Source organism: Momordica charantia, assembly GCF_013281855.1.
Source record: "Momordica charantia cultivar OHB3-1 chromosome 8 unlocalized genomic scaffold, Mcharantia_2.0 BLBB01000008.1, whole genome shotgun sequence".
Taxonomy (NCBI): Eukaryota; Viridiplantae; Streptophyta; class Magnoliopsida; order Cucurbitales; family Cucurbitaceae; genus Momordica; species Momordica charantia.
Genome location: NW_028275166.1, coordinates 12253891 through 12278414, shown reverse-complemented (window position 1 = coordinate 12278414; position 24524 = coordinate 12253891). Strand labels below are relative to the sequence as shown.

The 24524-nt window shown below is 32.2% G+C and overlaps 1 protein-coding gene across 1 annotated transcript; it reads right to left on the bottom strand.

Moving 5' to 3' along the window:
- Positions 1 to 9361: 9361 nt before the first annotated feature.
- On the bottom strand, positions 9362 to 15268 carry LOC111018335 (alpha-dioxygenase PIOX). The gene is made up of 10 exons (XM_022294376.2): positions 15109 to 15268; positions 13664 to 13927; positions 13414 to 13563; positions 11992 to 12131; positions 11683 to 11896; positions 11211 to 11356; positions 10745 to 10972; positions 10376 to 10578; positions 10038 to 10281; positions 9362 to 9816 (listed from the first exon to the last, which is right to left on the bottom strand). The coding sequence occupies exons 1-10, from the start codon at positions 15208 to 15210 to the stop codon at positions 9591 to 9593; spliced, it is 1917 nt and encodes a 638-aa protein (XP_022150068.1). The 5' UTR covers positions 15211 to 15268; the 3' UTR covers positions 9362 to 9590.
- Positions 15269 to 24524: the final 9256 nt, after the last annotated feature.

Sequence of the window (24524 nt, the reverse complement as noted above, 5' to 3'; positions counted from 1 at the left end):
CGCTACGAACTTGTGCGTCCGTTAGAAATCTGGGACAGCGCCATGTCGCTCACTAATGGCACCATGGTACTGTAGCGATACCCTCTCATAAAACAAAGATTAATACGCCGTTTGAAGGGACTTTTGAACATTCTCACATTGGAGAATTGGAGTTTTGAGAGGTTTGGCTCAATAGATGAAGCAAGGAGGGCGAGGAGACGACTTTCGAAGCCTCGTGATTGTGGAGATTGAGTCGGGGACGGTCAATTGACACTACGACTTTAGTTTCTCTCATTTCCCTTATCTTTTCTAGATTTATTATGAAATTTTCTATGGGATTTTATTGTATTTTCATGAACATGAGCAGCTAATCTTCTTGTTCTAGGGATTGATGTAGTTGCTGGATTTATGAGTCAGATTTATCAACAATTTTCTTGATTGATTTGTATATAATCTATTCGTGCATTTATTCACTTAATGCTCTTAATCTCTTGATCACGAATTAATTGATGCTAAATCTGAATCTTACGCTCGGGAGAGGTGGTTTAGATTGGAACTTGAATGTATGAGTGGGGTAGTTTTAAGATCGAGAGATTTAGAATTATGTTAGATGTTGTTAAAAGAATAAGGCTTAAGGCCTTGCTTGTTAATGAAACTAGATAGGAATATTGGTTTCTTAATAAGTGGGAGAATTAATTGTGCTCGAGAGAGACAGTTATAGTTCTTGATTTCTTGACTTATAGATTAATTGTACATTCAATCTTGACATGTTTAATTTGTCCGCTGATATTGTTGACTTAGTAGTGGAAGTCTCTTCATGGACAATTTCTCAGTTTTTGGGAAAAAAATTGTTGAATGTCTGGAGAATTGAGATGTAAGGAAACCAACCTGGTGCTAAACTAGGAGAAGTACCACTTCATGGTGCAGGAAGGAATTGTGTTGGGACATCGTGTGTGTCTCAGTAGGGAATCGATGTCGTAAAAGCAAAAATTGAAGTTATAGAAATATTGCCACCTCCGACCACTGTCAAAGGAGTTTGAGTTTCTTGGGACATGCTAGATTTTATCGCAAGTTCATAAATGATTTTTTGAAAATTTCTAAACCTCTTTGTTCACTCCTTGAATTTGATAAGATGTTTAATTCCTCTTCTAATTGTTTGTAGGTTTTCAATACACTGAAGCATACACTAACTCACACCTAAATCATTATAGCAACCGATTGGACTCAACCATTTGAGCTGATGTATCACATATAATACAACCAACAGTGATGAGTCAACATAAAGACTCACACGTGGAAGTAACTATACCTCAAACCTCCATAAGAGGCCGAGCCGAACTACTGGAGACAGTCGCAACTCATGTTCCATGCAAGCCAACCAAAGTCTCATACCTCAACCGCTTGAGTTATTAGGCGAGTTGAGCTCAAACTTTTACATTGGGCGCTTGAGTTATACATGGAGCAAATCAAAGGACACTTCTACAGTAATAGAATTCTAACATCATAAGCGACAACGTCCCGTGATTGTCGGGCTATCAGAGAGCTGTTAGAGGCTTGTCGGAAGCCCTGTTAGAAGCTCTGCCTATAAATAGAGACCTTCCGTGCCATTTTTAGGTACGAGAAACTATATTCTCTAGAGTATAGATCGGCTAGTTACTAACTTGAGCGTGGAGTGCTTATTCTCTTTTGCAGGTCTTCTACTTGCTAGCATTTTAGCTCTTCTGAAAAGTTAGTCAAGTCCAAGCCGAGCTTCGCAGACTTGGTCAAACTCCTCATCTTTCATTTTGATTTATAAGACTAAATTTGTACGAAGATAACATTTTAAAATAAATTATCTTGTTTGTAGTTTTCATCCAAAATATCCATAACTTTTTACAATCTAATACTTCCAGTATGTTTGGGAGTGATTTTCGTATAGCTAAAATCATTTTTCTCATTGCCAAAATCACAATTTGTTTAAAATGATGATGTTTTGGCATAGAGATAAAATCGATTTTGAGAAAATCTAAAATCATTTAAAAGTGATTTTAAAGTATTAGTTACGTTTTGTTTGGAAATGATTTTAGCAAAAGTGATTTAATAATAATTGATTTTGTGAGAGTGGTTTTTATATAATTATTTAACATTTGGTCACACACTTTTTCAAGTGATATTTATATAATTAAAAGTGATTTGGAATGATTAATATTTGAAATTTAAATATAAAATTTGAAAAAGTTTTAGAGAGAGAAAGTTAGAGATGAGAAAAACCTTAGAGAGATAAATTTTAGAGAGGGAGAGGTAAAAATTTTAGATAAAGAAAAAAAAACTTAGAAAAGAAATGGGTATTAAAAATTAGAGAGATAATAAAAATTTTAGTGAAAAAGTTAGAGAGAATAATCAAAATAGAAAAAATAAAATAGATAGTGAGAAAAATTTTAGGAACAAAAAGATAAAATTTCTCAAATTTTAAGGTAAAACTAAGGTGAAATAAAGAGACAAATCTGAAACTCAAAACAATAATAATTTTAAAAAATAATTTCTAATTATTTTTTCTTTTTTATTTTTATCAATAATCACTCCAAAATCACCTCCCAAGTGATTGACTTGGAATCACTTAAACGTTGTTTACTTACCAGGAATCGGAATGGAAATAAATTGGGAATGAAAATCAATTGGAATGAGAATGTTATTCTACTGTTTACTTTTGATTTTGTTTACTAACTATCTGGAATCAGAATCGGAATCGGATATATGACAATTACTAGTATACATGTGTATTCTTTCTGACCAATCACAAATACATTGTGCTGCTAATTTTTTTTAATTACAATAATAATTTATTTTATTACTATACTATTGATAGTTAATATTTTTTTACCAAAACAATTTATTTAATATTAATATTATAAATAATAAATAATTAAAATAAAATTACATCCACTAAAATACTATTTTATTAGAACTATCATCATTTAATATAAAATATTATTAAATATTATTATAATAATATTTAATAATAATGTTATTAAATTTATTATCATAATAATTAATAATAATGAATTATATTTTAAAAAATCTAATATTAATTAATAATAACAAAATTTAATATTAAATATAAATTTAATATTTTATAATAATATCACATCAACTCATAAAAAACTGATATTAATTAATAATAACAAAATTAAATATTAAATATTTTATAATAAATAATTAAAATAAATTACATCCAGTAAAATACTATTTTATTAGAACTGTGATCATTTAGTATATTATTAAATTTTATTATAATAATATTTAATAATAATCTTATTAAATTTAATTATTATAATAATTAATAATAATGAATTATATTTTAAAAAATCTGATATTAATTAATAATAACAAAATTAAATATTTTATAATAATATCACATCAACTCATAAAAGTGATATAAATTTTTACTAAAAGAAAAATTATTAGTAGTATAAATGAAAAAGAAATAAAAAAGTATAAAACAATTAAATAAAAAAGTGTGGGTCTCATTAATCATGGGAGAGAAAGGGTAAAACTAGAAAAATAATTGCAATAAATGTGTGGGACCCACGAAATAAGGAATGAGAATAAGATTGACCGAGAGGAATGAGATGGGCCTTTTTAGGGAATAAGAATGAAAAAAGTGGGTGGGTCCCACCATTTGTTTCCCATTCCAGATAAACACGATGATTCGCATTCCTTTATTCTCAAAAAGGGAAGAAGAAGGAAGAACCCCGAAGGGGCTGGCCCACAACCTAAAGGTCGGCCCACTCAACGGCCGACCATACCTCGGCGCCAAGGTGTTCTCGGCTACGAGCGAGAACACCTCTTAACTTCTCTCTCAGTCCCTGTCCCAACCGACTTGTATTTGTAGAACCTCGACCCTGTTTTAAGGTTGGAGCCCGCAACAAAGCATCTCACGACCCAAGAAGCCTGATGATGTGAATGACCTAGGGTTCAAATAATGAGACCCTATGAGGGAGGAAAAACTATAAATAAGGAAAGGGGTCACACCTAAAAGGTATGCCTAAAACCCCCTACTCTCCTCCTACTCTCATCACTCAACTTTCCTGATACTAACTTAAGCATCAGAGCCCGTGTGGTCAAAGCCACACCGGTCTAAAGTTGTTCGGTTTTGCAGGTATCTGGTCCCGTGAGTATCTAGCTTGGTGCACATTTGACAAGAACCAAGGAGGCCAAATTTCCAACATCAACAATTGGCGACGTATGTGGGGAACAATACGAAATTCGAAGCAAGCTTAGCCGAAACAAGCCCAGATCTGAGGAGATTGGAATGGAGCAAGCTGATATGAACTTCGATGAGAGTTAACGGTGTTTCGAAAAGAAGAGTCCGAGTAGGGCAATCGACCACTTGGGGGAGTTATACCTGAGCCCTCCTCATCCACTTGATCCGTCCGTCGAAGAGAAAAGCCCGAGCAGGGCAATATACCACTCAGGAGAGATATGTCTGAGCCCTGCTCATCCACTAGATCCGTCCGCCTCAAAATGAGAGAACCAACCAAGGAGGTGGAGTCTATCCCTTTGACATCCGAGGATTGATAGGTCAACATTGGAACCAGATTAGGAAGTAAGGAAAAGACGAGCCTCATAAATTTCCTCGGGAGCAACGTCGATGTATTCGCGTGGTCGTATGAAGACATGCTAGGAATTAATGGGGAAGTAATGGTACATCGACTCAACATCGACAAGAGCTGTAGACCAGTGAAACAGAAGCTTCGTGCCTTCAGCCAATAAAGGAACGAGATTGTGGTTAAGCAGGTAAATGATCTACTAAAAACAGGGTTCATTCGAGAGGTGCATTACCCCAGTGGATATCCAACGTCGTGCTGGTAAAGAAGTCCAATGGCAAATGGAGAATGTGCATCGACTTCACGGACCTAAATAAGGCCTGTCCAAAAGGCTCTCGTCCCTTGTCTCGAATAAGATCTAAAAGCCAACGATATGAACTCTAGAGAGATCAACAACGTTCCGACGATGATTGTCATCGAGGAGTATGGTAAACCAAGAGTTATGCTTGCTTGAGATGGTTGAAGGTGATGAATTGTTAAATAAAATTAAGCATGTTGTTTATTCTACTATGATGTTCAAATTTGAGGTAAATTAATTATTTCCTATGTTTTATACTTGAGAAAATTATTTGTTTGATGCCCAAACAAAACCTCCTCAAGTGGGGGCATGGGTAAGCTAATCCACAACTGGTCAACGATGTTCGACTACGATTGTCATTCGAGAAGAGGGATGAACCAAGGACGGGTCTTATGCGATAAAATTCCAAAGTAGATAAGCCCATGAGTTTCAAGACAAGGAAAGCAACATGCCCAGAACCCTAATTAGATAAACGAGGATGGATGACAAGGTCTTGATGGTGAAGTGGGAACATGTCACTCCAGTACTTGAATGTCTCCAGTAGGTGACCACTTAACCACCAGAAGGATGGGAACAGATCATGTCATGAGATTAGATCACGCAGTCGGTTTGATACCCTCAACAGGTAACGACACAATCGACCGTGATGAAAAGGCCGACCTGAGCCCTAGTCATTGCATGGAATCATCCACCCGAGATAAGGAAAAAATTGCTGAAGATTTAGAATCAATCCCTTTAACATCCAAAGAGTAACGAATTAACCGAGAACTGCTCGGATCCGAGTAGATCCAGGGACAAACAAATCGACACGGATTCTGGGAGCTCCCCTTTTCTGAGATAGACGTGGGAAAAGTAAATCAACAAACAGGACAAATTCCAGGACAGATCTTGGGTAAGATAAGTCAACCCATAAGAAGAAAAAGAACTGCTCAAACCCAATGAGGTCTAGGGCAAAGCAAATCTACAAGTTCTAGGGTAAGACCTAGAGCAAGCAGATTGACAAGTTCCAGGACAGATCATGGACGAGATAAATCGACGGATTCCAAAATAGGTTTTGGGAGAAACGATCAACAAATCCCAAAATGGAAAAAGCAACTTGATGAAGTTCCAAGATATTCAAAAGACAAATTGGTTGCCTTGAAAAGTCAAGGGAATGTATCAAGAACATAACCCTCCTTTTGAAAAACTTGAACAACAAAAAGAAGAGGCAACCTACATCAGTCCAAGATCCATGAAAGACAAAGCTATTGCAAAGACCTAACAAACGAACTACATAACTGGTCATGACCAGACTCTAAGGTATGACGGATCCCAGGCATGACCAGATCCAGGGCATGACCAAATGTCTTCTACCAACCAGGTCTCTACTGTCGACCAAGTGTCTTCCATTGACCAGGCTTATTCTGCTTATCAGACCTATTTCGCCGACCAGGTCTATTCTGCTGACCAGGCGTATTCCACCGACCAGGCATCTTCTACCGACCAGGTCTCTTCTTCCGACCAAATCCGATAACTGCAACTACAGCAAAAGTCAGCAGCACGTAGCGGCAGGAGCTACCTGGAAAGTCGACCCAATTTCCAAAAATTGTGCTCGGCAAGAAGAGTCATTTAGTCGACACGAGCAAATAGAAGAAAGTGAAATAAGAGAGAATGACAAGGCTTAAAGTACTCGAGAAAGTTTTCATTTGATACCTTCAACAAAACCTCCTCAAGTGGAGGCTAGGTGAATAACAATGATCAAAGAACTCGAACTGGGACAGACCTAGAAGCAGGCCGATAAACTAGAAGCCAATCAGTGAAACCAGGGAAGAAAATCCCAATGTGCTGAAAAAGACATGGGTACAGGCCCAACAAACAAAAAGCAGACAAACCTAAACTAATCAATGAAACCCACGGGTAGAAAACCATTTGGCAAAAGCCAGAATAGGTTAGAAACTCGAGGGTGTTGATTGAACTTGGGTTAAAATACAGGCAGAAGCCAAATATGTTAGAAACCCAAGGGTGCCGACTAAACTCAGGGTATAAAAACCATTGGCAAAGGCCAAATAGGTTAGAAACTCGAGAGTAAACCCTGGGCTATAAAATATGGACAAAAGCCAAACAGGTTAGAACCCCAAAAGGAGTACCACTGGCCCTGCTAAGAAGTTAAATCCCAAGGCCAAAATCTAACGGTAGAAACTAACCGTATAACAGTGCCTAAGAAACTTGATTGCAACCAACTACAACAAAAGAAAATGGGGGCTATGACAGCCAGCCCATGAAACGACAATCGGTAACAACAAAAGGGTATCAACTTGACTCAAGGTATAAAACCCTGGGCAAAATCCAAACAGGTTAACCCAATGGGGTACAACTAGTCCAACTAAAAGTTGTATTCCAAGGCCAACCAAAAAAGACTTAAACAGTTAAAATTAACTGTATGACAAAGTCCAAGAGGCTTGTCCACGGCCGACTATGACAAAAAAGGTATGGGGGCTAAGAAGGCCAACCCGTGAAACAACAGTCGACCCAGACGAGATGGTACGAGGGTTGTTCCAACAAAACAGTCACCCATGGAATGACTAAGCAACAAGTACTCTTAATATAGAAGTCTTAACATTTTACTTATTCTCATCGGCTTCTATTTTAAGAGTGGAGGCTATTGTTATAGGGAGCAAAACGGTCCAAACAAGAATGAGAATCGGACCGGGAAGAAGAAGGAAGAATCTCGAAACTACTACAAACCGGGGCCAGCTCATAACCTAAGGGCTGGCCCACTCAACGGCCGACCCGACCTCAGCACCGAGGCGCTGTGCTCGGCACTGAGGCATCGACGTGTTCTCGGCTACGAGTCGAGAACACTTCTCGACTTCTCTCTCGGTCCCTATCCCGGCGGACTTGTGTTTGTAGAATCTAGACCCTGTTCTGAGGTTGGAGCCCACAACGAAGCATTTCACGGTCCAAGAAGCTTGATGATGTGAATGACCTAGGGTTCAAATAATGAAACCCTAGGAGGGAGGAAATACTATAAATAAGTAAAGGGGTCACACCTAAAAGGACGCCTAAAACCCCCTACTCTCCTCCTACTCTCCTCTTACTCTCCTCACTCGACTTCCCCGATACTAACTTAAGCATCGGAGCCCGTGTGGCCAAAGCCACACCGGTATAGGATTGTTCGATTTTGCAGGTATCCGGTGCCGTGAGTATCGAGCTTGGTGCACATTTGACGAGAAACAAGGAGGCCAAATTTTCAGCATCAACAATAAGGAACTCGATATTCCAATGTTTAGCTTACTTGTATTGCAACAAACCTAACATCACCTCTTACGAGATAAAAAAGAGACGCGTATAAATCTTTAGAGGAAACACCATCTTTTCATTCCTACAATATATATTACATAAAAACTAACCCAAATTGATGATAGAACTTGAAGAAGTATGATACAGTACAATTCATGATAATGACGATGGTATGAGGGCATGGAAGAAAACAAATAATGCTTAAGTACTTGTCGATTAGCACACATCTTTATATTGACTATCAATAAAAATTTGATAGTTTTGTGGTTTTTTTAAATACATAAAAATATATCTTTTTTCTGTATTTCACTCTTCTACCTGTCAAAAATTTGGTGGTGATTGGTGACAAACGAAAATATGGGTGTTGATTGGTAAGCATCTAAAGGGCCGTTTTGTTGAGATGTTTACTGGATGGGAATAAACATAGTAAGTAAAGCTCTGTTTTGTTTGACAGATTAGAAAATTTTACTTAGAATAGCTTATTCCTAAGCCTCCTTTATTCGAGTGATGAGTTTTTCCATGTGTTTTGTGTTAGGTTCTTATCTCTCCCCTTTTTAATAAATTATTGTTTTTAAATGTAATTATTTACTTAATTTTATTAACATAAATTAAGTAAAATTAGTCAAAATATTTAAATTAAATTTATAATTAATAAAACAACATTAAAATTTTGTCTAATTTAATTATTCTATTGTAATAAATAAATTTACTAAAGTATATTCTTAATTTTTCCTATAAAAAATGTAATAGATTGATGCAAGTGATAGAATAATGAAAATATTAATTTTGTTAAACACCTTTTTTTTAGGATAATTATTAAGATTTATTGTTAAATAAAATCAACAAATAAATTTAAATATATTTTTTATAATAGATTTACTCCTGAGTGAAACTTAAATTAAAACATAATTGCTTAAATAATTTTAATATTTTAAATTAATAACTATATATTAATTAATGTAAATTAATTTTTATTAATTCTAAAGCTTTATAAACATATATTATTTTGTTAAATATGTATATATTGAATTTTAGGTAAATATCATTTACTATTAATTGTTTGATCATTCTAAATTGTCAACATAGTTAAATTATCAATTTAAAATTTAGAATGTTAATATAAAATAATTTATAAATTAAAATTATTAAATTTATATAATTTATTTTTAATTAAATTTGATTAGATATTAAGGAATGTTTACCATGCATATTTCTAAAGTAATCACACAAAAAATATATATATATATATATATATATAATTTATTTTCAGACATCTCAATCTCAAACATCTTAATCCCATACATATATACAACCAAACATATTTATCTTTGATTTCCAACCATCTTATTTCTAGGTCACTTAATCACAGGCATCTTAATCCAAGATACCTTTTCGAAACCTTCAACCAAACGACTCCTAAGTATTTTTCAAGAAAATATGAAAAGCATTCAACTAGGAATCCTAAGGTAAATAGGGATAGGGTTGCGTTTGTTGGGAGGAGAATCCCAAACAGAGAAAGCACTTGATGAATTCATCCATTTGTTTGCGATATCTGGGTGATGCCTTTCTATCACATCCTTCAAACTCTCCGTTGTATTCACCCATTCCAATCCCTTTTTTGTGTATGTTTCTTCATTGAAATGGCTCGTGAAAAACGTGTCTGCCTCTAGCCTCCTGTATTTTAGGATTTTTCCATGTCTTAGTCGAAAATTCATAATCAGTACGTCGTATAACCATTCTATTTTCTTAAACTGTCATGCAACTGAAAAGAAAATTGTCATATCACCCGTTGTACTTTTTCTTATAGTTTTGATTAGTTGAGATCATTGTCACTTCGTTATGAACAAATCAAATAACAAAAGAGGGAAATATGAATAAATTTGGGGTTAAGATACCTTGAAGCCATGAGCAAGAAAATGACAAAAGCAGTCTCACTAATGGCAAAACCCTTGATTTTCTTCTCTGCCATCAGCCCCACGAGAATATCAAGCTCCTCCACATCTTCACCGTACACGTCACGAAGCACTTCAATTGCCTCATCATCGTCCGTCAGATCTTCCCACTTGGAGATTGGGATGAGCAATAACCCCCTGCGGAAGTCGTTGTACCTAGCAACCTTCCTCTCTCTATCTCTATAAACTGCAAAATTACATTTTTACCCAACATGATGTAAATCAACGGCGCAGATTATATTGGATCAAGGGAAATGAAGGGTTGTGATTGAGTCAACAACCTTCGAGAGCTGCAAGGTCAACATGATCGGGCCTATCCTTGCCGTCCACATCATGGGGTGTGAGATCCCTGAGCCACAGTGGATAATTCCAAAGCTCGAGGGCCCCACTGGCTTGGTGGCCCATTGAAACTAATAGGGCCGTGAAGCCCATTTTCTTTGAGGCCTCCTCTCCATTATGGCCTATCATATTCCCCATTGGCACTCTATCAAAGAACAAAAAATAATTAATTAGTTGCTTAATAATTGGATAGTAAAAGATTCTATCTTAGAATAAATCCTATTTTGGTCCTTTTAACTGATATACTTTCAAAATATCTATTTTGATATATGTAAAAAACAAAAATAGATAATAATCAAGAGAGATGGTACTTGTTGATCAAAGGTGGAGATTTGTTGCGATGAGGATCAATGGTGACATCTCTGAGGTAGAAATCATCGGGTAAGAGCGAGTGCATCCGGTAAACACTTGCAAATTCTTCCGTTAACGAATAGGGGATGCCATGATTATTGGGTTTTTTCAAACCCACTAAACCTCCAAAAATGGATCCTCCAACATGCCCAAATGTGTCTTTAAATTTCTTTCCCAAAAGTCCATACCTTAAAAGATAAAAAAAATAAATAAATAAATAAAGTGTTGTTCCATACATATTTAGAAAATGTATTTTATGCATAAATTTAAAATTGTTGACTTCATTATTCTAGCCTTATCGATAACTAGTCAAGACTATATATTTTAATCAATTCAGCTATGATTAGATTAGCAATGCTTTTAAGTTTATATATGATTGGAGAGGAAAAAAAAATTGTATTGGAGAAAGGGTTTTTTCTTGGTTACCAATTGCCCCGCATTCCTGCAAGGAGAGTATCTGTCTTGAGAAGCTCGACAGTCCAATCAATGGTGTGAATCTTTGCAATCACAGCAGAAGTTACAAGTCTTGCATATCGATATAAGTCTTCATCTTCCAGCTCTGGATCTTCCTTCTGTAAAATATAACCTCATTAGTCTCTCTTGAAGAAATTTTAGGGCCAATTTGGTAATATTCCTATATCTCCGATATGGAAACATAATTCTACTGATACTATTTATTGTTCTTTTTTCTCTTATTTTTCTTAGAAAAGTGCTGAAAATGGTATAAACAATAAAATAATTGTGCTTTTACAAAAATCAAAAAATAAGAAAAGTTGTGAAACGCCAAAGGGAGCAATATAGAAGTGGTAACGTTGTGAGTTCCATCTTTCACCCTAGTGTTATATTAAAAAGAAAGAAAAGCTGCCAAACGGTAGTAAGATCACAAGTGTTTTCAAACCTTTAGGGTATCACAGACCGCGTTGTGCTCCTTGATAAAGAGAGCCTGCAAGGTCGAAACACCGGCCCAGCTGTTTCGGACATCGCCGGAGATGGCAACGCCGTCATGGTCGTGAAGAAGAAGGCCGTCGTCGGCAATTTTCAGCTTCCCATCTCTGTAAGTTCTTACCTTCCCCAACTTTTCTGAATTGCTTCCGTACAAAACACTTCCATCCCTACGAGCCCAGAGATCAGAAGAGTAAAAAGAAGATTAAATAATTTTTTTTATTTAAGTGCATAGAAATGGTGTTTTGTTGAGAGAAAATCTTACCACCAAGGTGTTCGGACGTTTACAGAGCCAGTTTTGATCTCAAAAAATCCAGTGGGAACTTGCTTTGTCTTAAAGAACTTGAAGGATTTCAATGGGCACTGATTGCTTGTTGCAACTTCATGTGGAGCAACCAACTCAACCTATACTTAAAAACAATATATATATATATGTGTCAAATTAATCACTTAGAGTTAGGGTTAGAAACTTTCTGTCAGTTACAAATTAAAAACAACGATCATCAAATGAGGGACTTAACAAGGTTTATAATATATGTGTTACTCATCTTATTGTCCATTTATTTAATTTTGAGATGGAACTCTATATATATTGATGAGTGGTTAGAGTTCCCATTATTAGACTTTCAACGTACTGATATGTAGTTTTCAATCCAAATTTTTTTTTAAAATTTTCCAGTAGGTAGGAATGGCAACAGGGTGGGGAGGGGCTGGAGAGTAATCCCTATCCGGGCCCGTTGGGGATTTTTCCTCATCCATGTCCCGGTCTCCGAAATTTTGGGGTGAGGACTCCGTACAATTGGATTTTTAATTTATTTTTTTAACAACATACCTAGTTTTTTTTTCTAAAAAATGTTTTAGTTTAAAAAATTAAAAAAAAACTTTTTTATTAGAATATAAGATAGATAGGTATATTTGAATACCATTAGTATCTAGATGCCATTAAAATATTTTAATGGGTTGGTTTTTTCAAAACAAAGAAATCTTTAATTGTTATAAAAGTTATAAAAATTAAAATTAGGATTACGAGATAATAAAGGGAAATTTTTTTTTATTGGGCTTTTTAAATTTGATAAATATTTTATTAAATTTAATATATTATTATATATAATAATTAAGAATTATTAAAATATTAAACATGGCAAGGATATCCAATTCAAATTTCAGTACCGAGGCTCATTACCTGGACTGAACAACACTATAACTAGTGCAAGACTTGGAACCCAAAATTTCATGATAGGTGATACTACCATATCCAAATTCTATAATCGTTGACATTTATTATACGTCGGAGAACACAAACCATGTCACATAAGCACCAAACTCCTCCATTAATATAAATCTTAAGTTACTTTGTTTCCAAATTTAATATACCAAAAGTTGATACACCTGTGAAATAATTAAGTTAGCATAAGTCTTAAATTTAAGATGTAAGGACCATAAACTAGTTGTTTTTAATTAATTAATTAATTAATTAATATTTATTTTGCAAAGGCATAACCTAACAAAACATTTAAAAGTACGAAAAGGTTCAAATTAATTAAGCGGGCTGAAAAGTTGAAAAGGGCATAAAGCTTCTAATCGTCCTATTTACTTTTTGGTCCCACCTTTCATTTTCACATCTTAACTTTTAAAACTTCAATTTGGACTAAATTAAATAAGAAGACAATTATTATATATATCGGACCTGTTTGGTATCCTCCAAATGATCAATCCAATCATGAATCATGAACTGAATCCAAGAAGCAGCAATCATATTGAATTGTTTTCCAGTGTCTATAAGCTTTCTTCTTGCCAGAAGTTTTGTAGCAACCACCATCGGGTCAGGTTTCAACAACTACAAGAACATTATCAAACGAGTCTATAAATTTCGAATTCAATAATCACCTAAAATAACAAGTGACAACAGTGTACAATAGTTACTTGTATTTTGCTACCTTTTTGGTTTGGTCGACGGGGAGGATGTTTCTACCAAAGAATGATCCTTGGGCACCTGCGGCTTCATTGAAGGGATCATTGTAATTGCCATCGGCGGTTCGGTATGGGAAATCCACTGGGTTGAATCGAACTCCGACCGGGGTTCTACCAACGTTGAACAAATTATATTCTTGATGAAGATGGCGACGAATCGCTAAATAAACTAGTCCCAAAATTACTGGTAGTTTATGCCAAACTCCCAACTTATCAACCAAATGCACAATCTACAAAATGAAAAAGACAAAAGGTGATTCAAATAATGTTAGAGATTGTTTGGGAGTGTATTTGGCTTCACGTTTAGTATTTTTTCCGATATTTTATATAAGTATGATTTTTGTAGGGGTGAATTATAACATCAACAAATTAACTCGAACTTATTGAAATCGACCAAATCGATGTTGGTTGATCAAGTATACTATAAATCCCAACAATAGTATACTAAATATATTATACTAGTATAGTTATCTATTTCTCCCTTAATTGTAAATATATTATTGACAACAAAATAATTTGGTTACTTATTTCTTGTTTTCTAGTACTTGTTTCTAACTTTTCAAAAACATAATACTTTATTATTTTTTATTTGTAAAATACATAATAAATATAAAATATCTAAAATATGACGTCATAGTTTTAAATTTATTCTTATTAAAAATTGTCTTAAAGCAAAACTTTTTTTTTCAATTTAAATTGTCATCCAAATCCAATTTGAATCCTTTTACCATAATAAGGACGTGGAAGAAACCAAAAAAAAACAAAATAATAATGATAACAACAAGTTACGAACACCCTTTTGTTTTTCTCTTCCTGAGAATAGAAAAATAACCCCCATTAAATAAGAAATAAAAAATGTACGGTCGTGGTAGCCAAAAAAAAAAGTACGGTTGTTTGGTATCATTATTCTATTTTTTATTTTGATTGATTCAGTTAATAACGATCTCAAAATTAATCGGGAATAGTCCATGTCTATTATAAATCATTGTAAGGTCTTTTTGTTTTTTATGTGAGATCTTTAATATGTCTCTCAAGATCGTGGTTCTTTTGACTCATCGATCTTGGTCAGATCTCATTTTTGGATCGGTTGCTTGTTTGAGCGTTTTGGACTTTGATATCATTTAATATTCATGGACGAGTTTATTCTCAAAACCAATTGTCAATAAGAGGAGTAGTCCATATCTGTTACAAAAATCATTGTAAGGTCCCTTCTCTTTTTAACGTTAGATCCTTGACATGCTACCAAACATAATCTAAAAAATTATAATTAAGCACTACTTAACACGCTACTAAACATAACCTGAAAAATTATAATCAAGCACTACCAAATATTATCGTTTGATAAACAAAGATTTAACTTAAAAAAAAAAAAGAAAGAATAGCTTTAAAACCAAAAACGAAAAACTGTTACCAAGAAGAGCAAAGTATCAATAACAGTCATCCGCTTTACAGCTTCATGGAAGTCTTCATGGATGAATTTTTGGAGCTGCGATCTCAATAACTGAGACAACATTTTCTCTCTCTCCTCTTTTCTCTCTCTTTTGTTGAAGTGTGAGAAGACGAATATGGAAGCCAACATTTGTTTCAGGCAATATTTATAGAGATGAAGGGATAAAAGGAGAGAATGAGAGAAAACAACCTTTTTGTTTTAATTTAATGCAAAATAATATTATTTGGGACTCCGAATTTTAAAAACGTGGTGGGCTTTATAATTCAAACCATGATATTGTCCACCAAACCAACTTGTAAATAGAAAAAAAAAATTTAGAATTTGGATTTTTCTTGATAAAATTATTCACAACTTATTGTTTCTATTCACCAAATTGATAATTATGTCGGAGCATTATTCTTCTAAAGAAATGAAAATAATAGCTTGGATGATCCCAAAATGGTACTCTTTTTCCTTTCCATTTCTATGTTGGGAAAGTATCAATTTTTATATAAAAACTTTCAAACGAGTCTATATTCACGATTAGATTGGTTAAGATATTATACATTTTATTCTAAAGATCTTATTGGAATTTTCACCCACATCGTTTAATTAAAAACATATTTTTTTTTATTTTTAAAAATACTATTTTATGAGGTGTGTAATATATCTTTTAAGCCCAATGATAATATTTTATTTGATTAAAACATCTGATATATTAAATTTCTATTGACATGACTCTATTTTTTTATTGGCATCTCTAAACGTTCTTACCTTCCATATCAATCCATAATTAATTGATATTTCCATCATATATATGAAATATGGATTCCAAAAATGTTTTTTTAATTTGGGTTTATATAAATATCACGAACTCAAATTAAAAAAACGTTTTTATAAATGTCAAAATATTTATAGTATATACTATAAATATTTTTGATATTTTCTTAATAAAATATTCTAACAATCTTTATAATATCACCAACTGTTCTTATCAAGTTGAAGCTCGGATCATAAATACAAGATATTGATAGTATTATAATATATATAATTTGAAGTTTCTGAATATTTAATAGTCAATTGGGAACGGCTTTGCTTGTGAAAGCCATCAGGAATACAATTTTGAAGCCATCTCTCAGAATAATTTTCAAAGTTAAGTTGTGGATTTTTTGGTCCATCTCCATCACCACCTTCAAGAGGATAGATGCATGCAGGTTTCCCTTACGTATTCTACCAAACAAACACACCGTTTAAACATTTTTCTATGTTTCCTACGCTGTCCCTTTTGTCTCCTTGGATTTATAGCATATTTTTTAGGTAGTAGTTTAGGACTCGTTTAGTAACATTCTCGTTTCTTGTTTCTGATTCTCATTTTTTGACAAACAGACAATGTTTGGTAACCAACCTGGTTTCTAAATTTGGAAACTAAGAAAAATAGTTTCATTTTTACTATTTCTTTATTTTGTGTCCAAGGCGTTGTCTAAGGTTAGGTAATATACTTGTATCTAGTTTTAAAAAAATATTCAAATGGTTTAGTAGTGTATATGACCACCATTGTACAAGGAGTACAGAGTTCTACCCGTATCTTTTTTTTATATTTTATATTTTTGTAATCTAAAATGTTTTGAAATTTTATTTTGATTTAAAACTATTATATTTTCTTAAACAAAAAAATTTCCTATTTTTTAAATTAAAAATATTTTACTATTTTACTATATTTTTCTTTTTTTATATTTTATACTTTTATAATCTAAAATATTTTGAAATTTCATTTTGATTTTAAACTATTATATTTTTTAAATAAAAAATTTTATATTTTTTAAATTAAAAATATTTTAAAATTTTATTCTTTAGTTAAACTAATAATTTATACTTTTATTTCTTTTTTTATATTTTATATTTTTGTAATCTAAAATGTTTTGAAATTTCATTTTGATTTACAACTATTATATTTTCTTAAACAAAAAATTTCCTATTTTTTAAAAATACTTTACTATTTTACTATTTTACTATCTGTTTCTTTTTTATATTTTATATTTTTATAATCTAAAATGTATTGAAATTTTATTTTGATTTAAAACTACTATATTTTCTTTTTAAAAAAATTTATATTTTTAAATTAAAAATATTTTAAAATTTTATCCTTTATTTAAACTAATAATTTTTACTTTTATGTCAAAACAAGTTTATATCGTAAATTATATTATTTGAATAAATAGGGATAATTCAATTATATTTTATTTTGAATAAGCTAATACCAAATTATATATTTTTTCTATTTATTTTAGAAAAGGCTTTACCATTTGTGCTAAACAAACTAGTGTCATACATAATAATTTATTATAATTTAATTTTCAATATTATTTAATCTATATTTTATAACAAATATATCAAAAATTATATTACAAAAAAAATCGTTTTCACACTTGAGTGTTATAATGTTTATTATCTATTCAATTTTCAACCATTCACCTATTAATTTTAAACAAAAAAAAACGTAAAAATTTATAAAAACTTACAGATTTAATAAAAATAGTTTTTGCAAAAATTAAATTTTATCAATGGCCAAATTAGACCATCAAATAACTATACCAAAATTTACAATTTTTCAAAAAATAAAAAATAAAAATCGTCTCATATGGTTTTCTCTGAGTTCTATCAATTTCACGTAAAATATATGTTTTATAATGTCATTTTTTTTGGATTTTACATATTCCTTATATTAACATTATTGTTTAAAAATGCATAGGTAAGCTGTGACAAACTTTCCATTATAATTTAATTAGATAATGAAAATTAATAGAGTTATTTTTTAATTATACCCCTTTTAAAATATAAGAGATAATGTCATAGTTGTGAGTTGCAGTCTCATCTCTGTCCCCACTTATTGTACTAAAAAGATATAAGAGATAATTACAAAAATTATATATATATATTATATATTTTGTTCGATATGGAAAAGGAATGCAAGGAACACTTATATATATATTTTGTTCGATATGGAAAAGGAATGCGAGGGACAACTTCGTTGTTCGATTTAGAACGAGAAGAAACGTGTCTTCCTTCTTTGATCTAGAATGAAGAATTAATGTTCTCTTTGTCTTGTTCAAGATCTGAAGCAAAGGAGCCTTCCTTGTCCTAGATTTGAAACGAAAGAATTGCTCTTCATTTCTGATCACCGTTCTAGATTTTAAATGAAGATATTTCCTTATTAAATCTTTCTCTCGATTAAGAACAAAAGCTTTGATGACAAACTAGTGGCTTTGATGACAAACTAGCGGTGGCATCAGCAACGAGAAAGGGGAAGGACCATGACACGCTATAACATCAACAAGGTTATTAGGAGGATAGAGGAAAATTATGAGACGTGCCTTAAATTTTCTACCTTCAACTACTATTGCAGCTCATAAATGTATTCACTCCTTTTTACATATTCTTGACATTTTTATGTTAATGTGTATACAACCTAAAGAGAGGTGTTCCATTGGATATTTGTTAAGATCCTGTCCACAAATGGAACGTGGTCAAGATTCGTCCACACAAAAGCTTATAATTGGTTTTGAATGAATCGGATGAATGTTTAAATGTCAAAGTCAAAAGAAATCATTTATTATAATTTCCAAATTTTCCAGTGGTTTGGTAAATTTCTCATCACAATCCTAAATTTGAAAAATAAAAAACAAAAACCAGATATGATTATCAAACTAGTCCTAAAATGTTAACGAGGCAGATTTCCTCTTAATGTCAACATAAAACATATACCAGGAGAAGTACAATTGATAACTCTTTTTTCGAATAGAATAAAATATTAGAAGAATATAAATTCAAGCTGCTTTTTCTAAAATGAAATACTAAATTTATATAAATCAAATGATATATACAGTTAATAAAAATTAAATAAACAATTAAGATCTTATCAGAATTTAAAATATATCATTTTATGATATTCTACTGGATAAGATTTACAAAATAAATATAGTACATAACTCCAATTTTATTTTACAAAATAAATATAGTACATAACTCCAATTTTATTTTATTTTATTATTTTTTTAGTACGGGATCAAACTCAAAACCTGTTCGTGGAATATATTTGGCCAAAAAATCTTGTTAAATTAGTAACAACTTACTTCAAAATTAATATAACATCAATATCAAATGACATCCAATGAAAATCACTTCTAAAGCATCTTTTTCGTATTGATAAAGTTGTCATTAATTTTGGGTCTGTTTGATAATATTTTTTCTCGTTTATTATTTCTTGTTTCTTATTTTTAACAAATAGAAAAAGAACAGTGTTCGGTTTATTGTTTGTCGTTTTTTTAATTAAAAAAATATTGGTATCCCTTTCTTGTTTAGTTTTTTAGAAGTTTAAATGAGAAAAGTAACTTTTGTATGCAAATTAATTTGTTAATTAAATATTAAAAAAATCTTATATTTAATTTTTAATATTTATTACGGCGTTTTATAAGTTAAAAATGATAAAATATTGTTTTTGCTTATGTTTCAGGTAAAAAAAAAATGGAATATGGTAAGGACCATTTTTATATGGTTTGAAAATATTTCTTAAACATAAAAAATGAGAAACAAGAATAATTACGGAAAATTGAAATCCAGAAATAAGAAAGAAAAAAACATAAACTTTACTGGCCAAGGCAAATCTTTTTTATTTTCATAGACATCAATTTTTTTTTTCTTTTCAATGAAAATAAGAGGCACCAATACTTATCAGGGTAAAAAAGAAGCTATTAAGTCTTGGTATTTAAACCATCAAAGTTTAATTTTTTGTTTAGCTTAAGAAAAGTCCAAGTTTCTAAAGTTGGACTAAAGAAAAGTCTTTCCGTAATACTACATTTATTTGAAGATGGTACATTTACCAAACCCTGTATTTATTAGGCATGTGCATAATCGGTCTGTTTTAAGAAAATTATTCTTAAAAAAAAACTCTAATATGTGTTCACGCGACATTTACGAAGAAATTATATTTTGTGGACTAAATATAGTTTGTGTTGAAATTTGAGATTTCTACCATCTCTAATATTTATATTCTGATTCTTTTCCTTGAATTCTTGGCTTGTTGATCTTGATCCTGTTGGTGGCTTGTTGATCTTGATCGGCCTCTTTGACGGCGTATTGATCTTGATCGGCCTCTTGGTTTGATGTTGATGTTGATCAACCTCTTGGTTTGATGTTGATCTTGATCGGCCTCTGGCTTGATGTTGATCTTGATCGGCCTCTTGGCTTGATCTTGATCTTGATCGGCCTCTAGCTTGATGATGATCTTGATTGGCCTGTTGGCGGTAGGGGTGTTCAAAAAACTCGACAAACCGACGAACCCAACTCAACTGGTTGGGTTGGGTTGGATTGGTTTTTTGTAAAACCAAAAATTCGGTTCGGTTCTCGGTTTAGGAAAATTGATCGGTTCAACCCGAACCGAACCGAACCTACTGCTAAATATATATATATATATATATATATACACTTTAGGGTTTTTCAGATTAAGTTTAGGGTTTGGGATTATTCAGCCGCCGCTCTTCCCTCTTGCCGCCTCTCCTACCTATTTCCCTCACATCTCCCTCATCCACCCTCATCTCCCTCCCCTACTCTCATATGAATCATCTCCGTCATGTCCATCCTCCCCCTTCATCTCCCACTCCAGCCTCCCCCTCCTCTCATCTCCCCCTCTCTCCCCTATCCTTCATCTCGGCTCGATTCAGAGATTTCTGAATCCACTACTAAATAATTTCAAACCCTTGATTTCAAAACGGCGGCAGACTCCCTCACTCCCCCATTCATCATCTCTGATCTCCCTCGTCCCTCATCTCTACTCTCCTCCATGTCCCTTGTCCCCCACCTCTTTCCATCTTCCTCCAATGGCCGCTACGGTGTGACAGGAGTTTGAGAGTTGGATTGGATTTTGTTCGGCTCATCTTCCTTTGTGTTTGTTTTCGTGTTTGCTCAGTGTGACGGAAGTTTTCGTCTCAACCCGAAGACCCGACCCGATTCGATCTGAAAATGTAAGGGTTGGGTTGGGTTGGGTTGGGTTGGGTTAGCCATCATATTCAGTTATGTAGATTCTCTAATCTGCCCAACCTGAAAATTCTGGTTGGTCCAAAAACCCCCCTAACCTGACTCAACCCAACCCGTGAACACCCTTAGTTGTTGACCTTGATCAACCTTTTTGGCGGCGTATTGATCTTAATCTGCCTAATCAACTCGAGATAGAGAATTGGGTTATTTGCGTACCTCGAAATGAAGTGAAATGGTTCTATTTATAGGCGAAGTCCCCGACAACATTCCCGACAAGGCCTCAACGGTTCTTTAAGGTTGTCGTGTGTTAAGGATCCCACATTTAAAAGAGAAGGGACCTTACAATAGTTAGAATAAATATGAGCTACTCCTCCCATTGCCAATTAATTTTGAGATGGAACCCCATGAATATTAATATTGTATCAGAGCCCAAAAACTCAAACGAGCATCCGATCCATTGGATCCGGCCAAGATCGATGAGCCAAAAGAGTCACGATCTTGAGGGAACATGTTAAGGATCCCGCATTTAAAAGAGAAGGGATCTTACAATGGTTTTAATAAACATGAGCTACTCCTCTCATGAATATTAATACCGTGAAGTGCGGCGTGATGTCGTGGAGTCTGTCAGAGATTGGACTGAGTCGAAGTGGTCCAAGTAACTTTTTTGGTTGGCTCGACCGACATAGAAGGTCGACTAGACACGAGCATTCATGACCGAGGTATATAAATCTCGGGGTAAAGGGCACGTGTGTTGCCAAATCATCCCAATCATCGTACGTCATGTGTAAGTTGGGAATTCACCTCCAACAAGCTAGATACCGAAAACCTTCAACAAGCAAAAAAGTCGAAAACATTCAACAACTTACAAGTCCAAAACCTTCAACAAACTACCTACAAGCCAACGACTTTGAGGACTCTCAATAAGTTAGAATCAAAGGCCTTCTCAAGACAAGTCGATCGAAGACAACTTTTTGGATCCAAGAACAAGGCAACGAGAGTTTATACTACTAAAAAATAAATTTTTCCAAAAATCTAGTGCCAACCAATTGAAATTAAAAAGTATAATCTCAATTAAATGAGTACTAACAAAAATGTCTATATCCCGAATATAAGTTGCGTATTACAATACTCAAAGCGCTAGGGCTTAAACAATATATGTATTAAAGAAAAGGGTAGTAGGACCTCGCATCCTCTATTTATTTGTTTATTTGTTTTAAATTAAAAAAGCACCTGATGAAAGTGAAATATATATAATAAATATATGGATTATTTTTTTTATAAAGAAATGTATTGAAATTTTGGCTTCTTGTGGAGCTTTGTATCAAATTGTTACCGAACAATGGTTTCTGAGTCAAACCTAACGATTGATAAATTAACTAAATAATTTTATGTTTAAGGCGTGCGTAGAAAAGATATAATAAGTGAGAGTTCATATTAGATACAAAATTGAAAGTTCACAAATAGTTTGTGAAATTTTGAGATCTATTAAATACAATATTATTGAAAGTTTAGAAATTTAGGGACGTTCAAGTCGCAGGTGGAGTTGTTAAACATGAAGTTCTTAAATCTGAGACTAAATCTGAGAAATTAATTAGTTTCAAGTTGTTTAATATATGTTCAAGTTGCAAAGTTTCTTATCTTAGAGTTCTGAAGTCTGTGTTGAGTTCAAACCGTTGAGTTATTAAGTTGGGAGTTGTGTAAAATAGATTTACACCAATAATTTTTTTTTTTTGAAAGTTAGGATTAGAGTTAAATTCTATAATTTTTTAATTAAAATTTGTTTATGTCAATTTTAAAATTTAAATGTTAAGTTATATTATTGTATGAATCTTTTTAAAAATAAAATAATAAATATTTAGATTATTAGTTGAATAAATTCAAAATGAATATCATACATCAATATGTGTTATTTTCATTGTGTCTAATTTAAAAAATTAAACATCTTTTTTAATATAGATTTGATTTTAGTAAATTCAAAATACAATACAATTTATTTTGTTATTTTGAATATGACTAATTTGAAGAATAAATATATTATTTTATTTTAATATCTGTCGGCCAGAAATAATTTTCAAAATAAATTATTATTCTTATTTTAAGGCCACTCGTTTAAAATTTTATATTTTTTACAAATTATAATTGTTTAAACATGGATGGGAGAGAACGTTAATTAAGATAATAATAATAATTTTCACTAAATAATTAAGATCAGTTAAATGCTTAAATTTAATTATTTAAGCTTGACATTTTAAAATTTATTCTATATCAAGACATAATTCATATACATATCTTAAAAAACTACGTAGAAGTATAATTCAATTTATAATAATTGAAAATTATATATATCTATGAATTAAAAAAATATATTTACATTACAAATTGGAAAATTTCAATAGGTATAATTATGAATATGGAGAGAGGTTAAACTGAATCAAATAAATTGTTAAAAAAGAAAAAAAGATTAATAATTGGAAATTAGAAGAAGATAGATGAGAGTAAGGGAGTCTAATAAAATAATAATAATAAGAGAGAGAAATAGAGAAATGGTAGACACACCAAAATAAAAATAAAAAATAAAAAAGGAAGAAAGAAAAAATGATGGGACTCACCAAATTCGCAACTCGGTCTCGGTCGCTTGAATGACCTCTTAATTTTTTTTGAACAACCTCTTAATTTTTTTTAATTATCCAGGGGTCGGAAAACAATACACCTTAACTATCACACACATTTAGGGTTTAGGCACTTGACTATCATACACATTGTAAGGTTGATGAGAAGCTTTATTTGAATTTTAGAAATGAGCTTTATTTGATTTGATTTTATTCTTTTTTAGGGGAAAGAATGAGTTACTTATGCTGTAATATCTGTTATTAATCTAATTGGAAAATTTAAATGGAACGATTAATCAAATATAATAAAAAAACCAAATGGAAAATTTAGTTTAATCAACTTTGGACATCCTCTTGATTTCCAAATCTCTTGAATGTTCAGTATAATAATTTAAAATAAAATATGAGTCCATCCCCCACAAAAAGAAAAAAAATATATGAATGTGAGTAATTTTTTTTATAACTATAATATAATATGAGTTTTGGACTTTATATATAATGACTACAAAATAAAAACAATATCGGACGCAACAAAGTATAATGTCATTGTTTTTTTGGATTTTACATATTCCTTATATTAACATTATTGTTTAAAAATGCATATGTAAGTTGTGATAAACTTTCCATTACAATTTAATTAGATAATGAAAATTAATAGAGTTTTTTATGGATGAGAAAATCCTATTTTCCTCCCAATGGCCTTAGGGTTTTCAGAGGATTTCCGTTAGATTGAAAAGAATATATCATCCTGATAGTCTT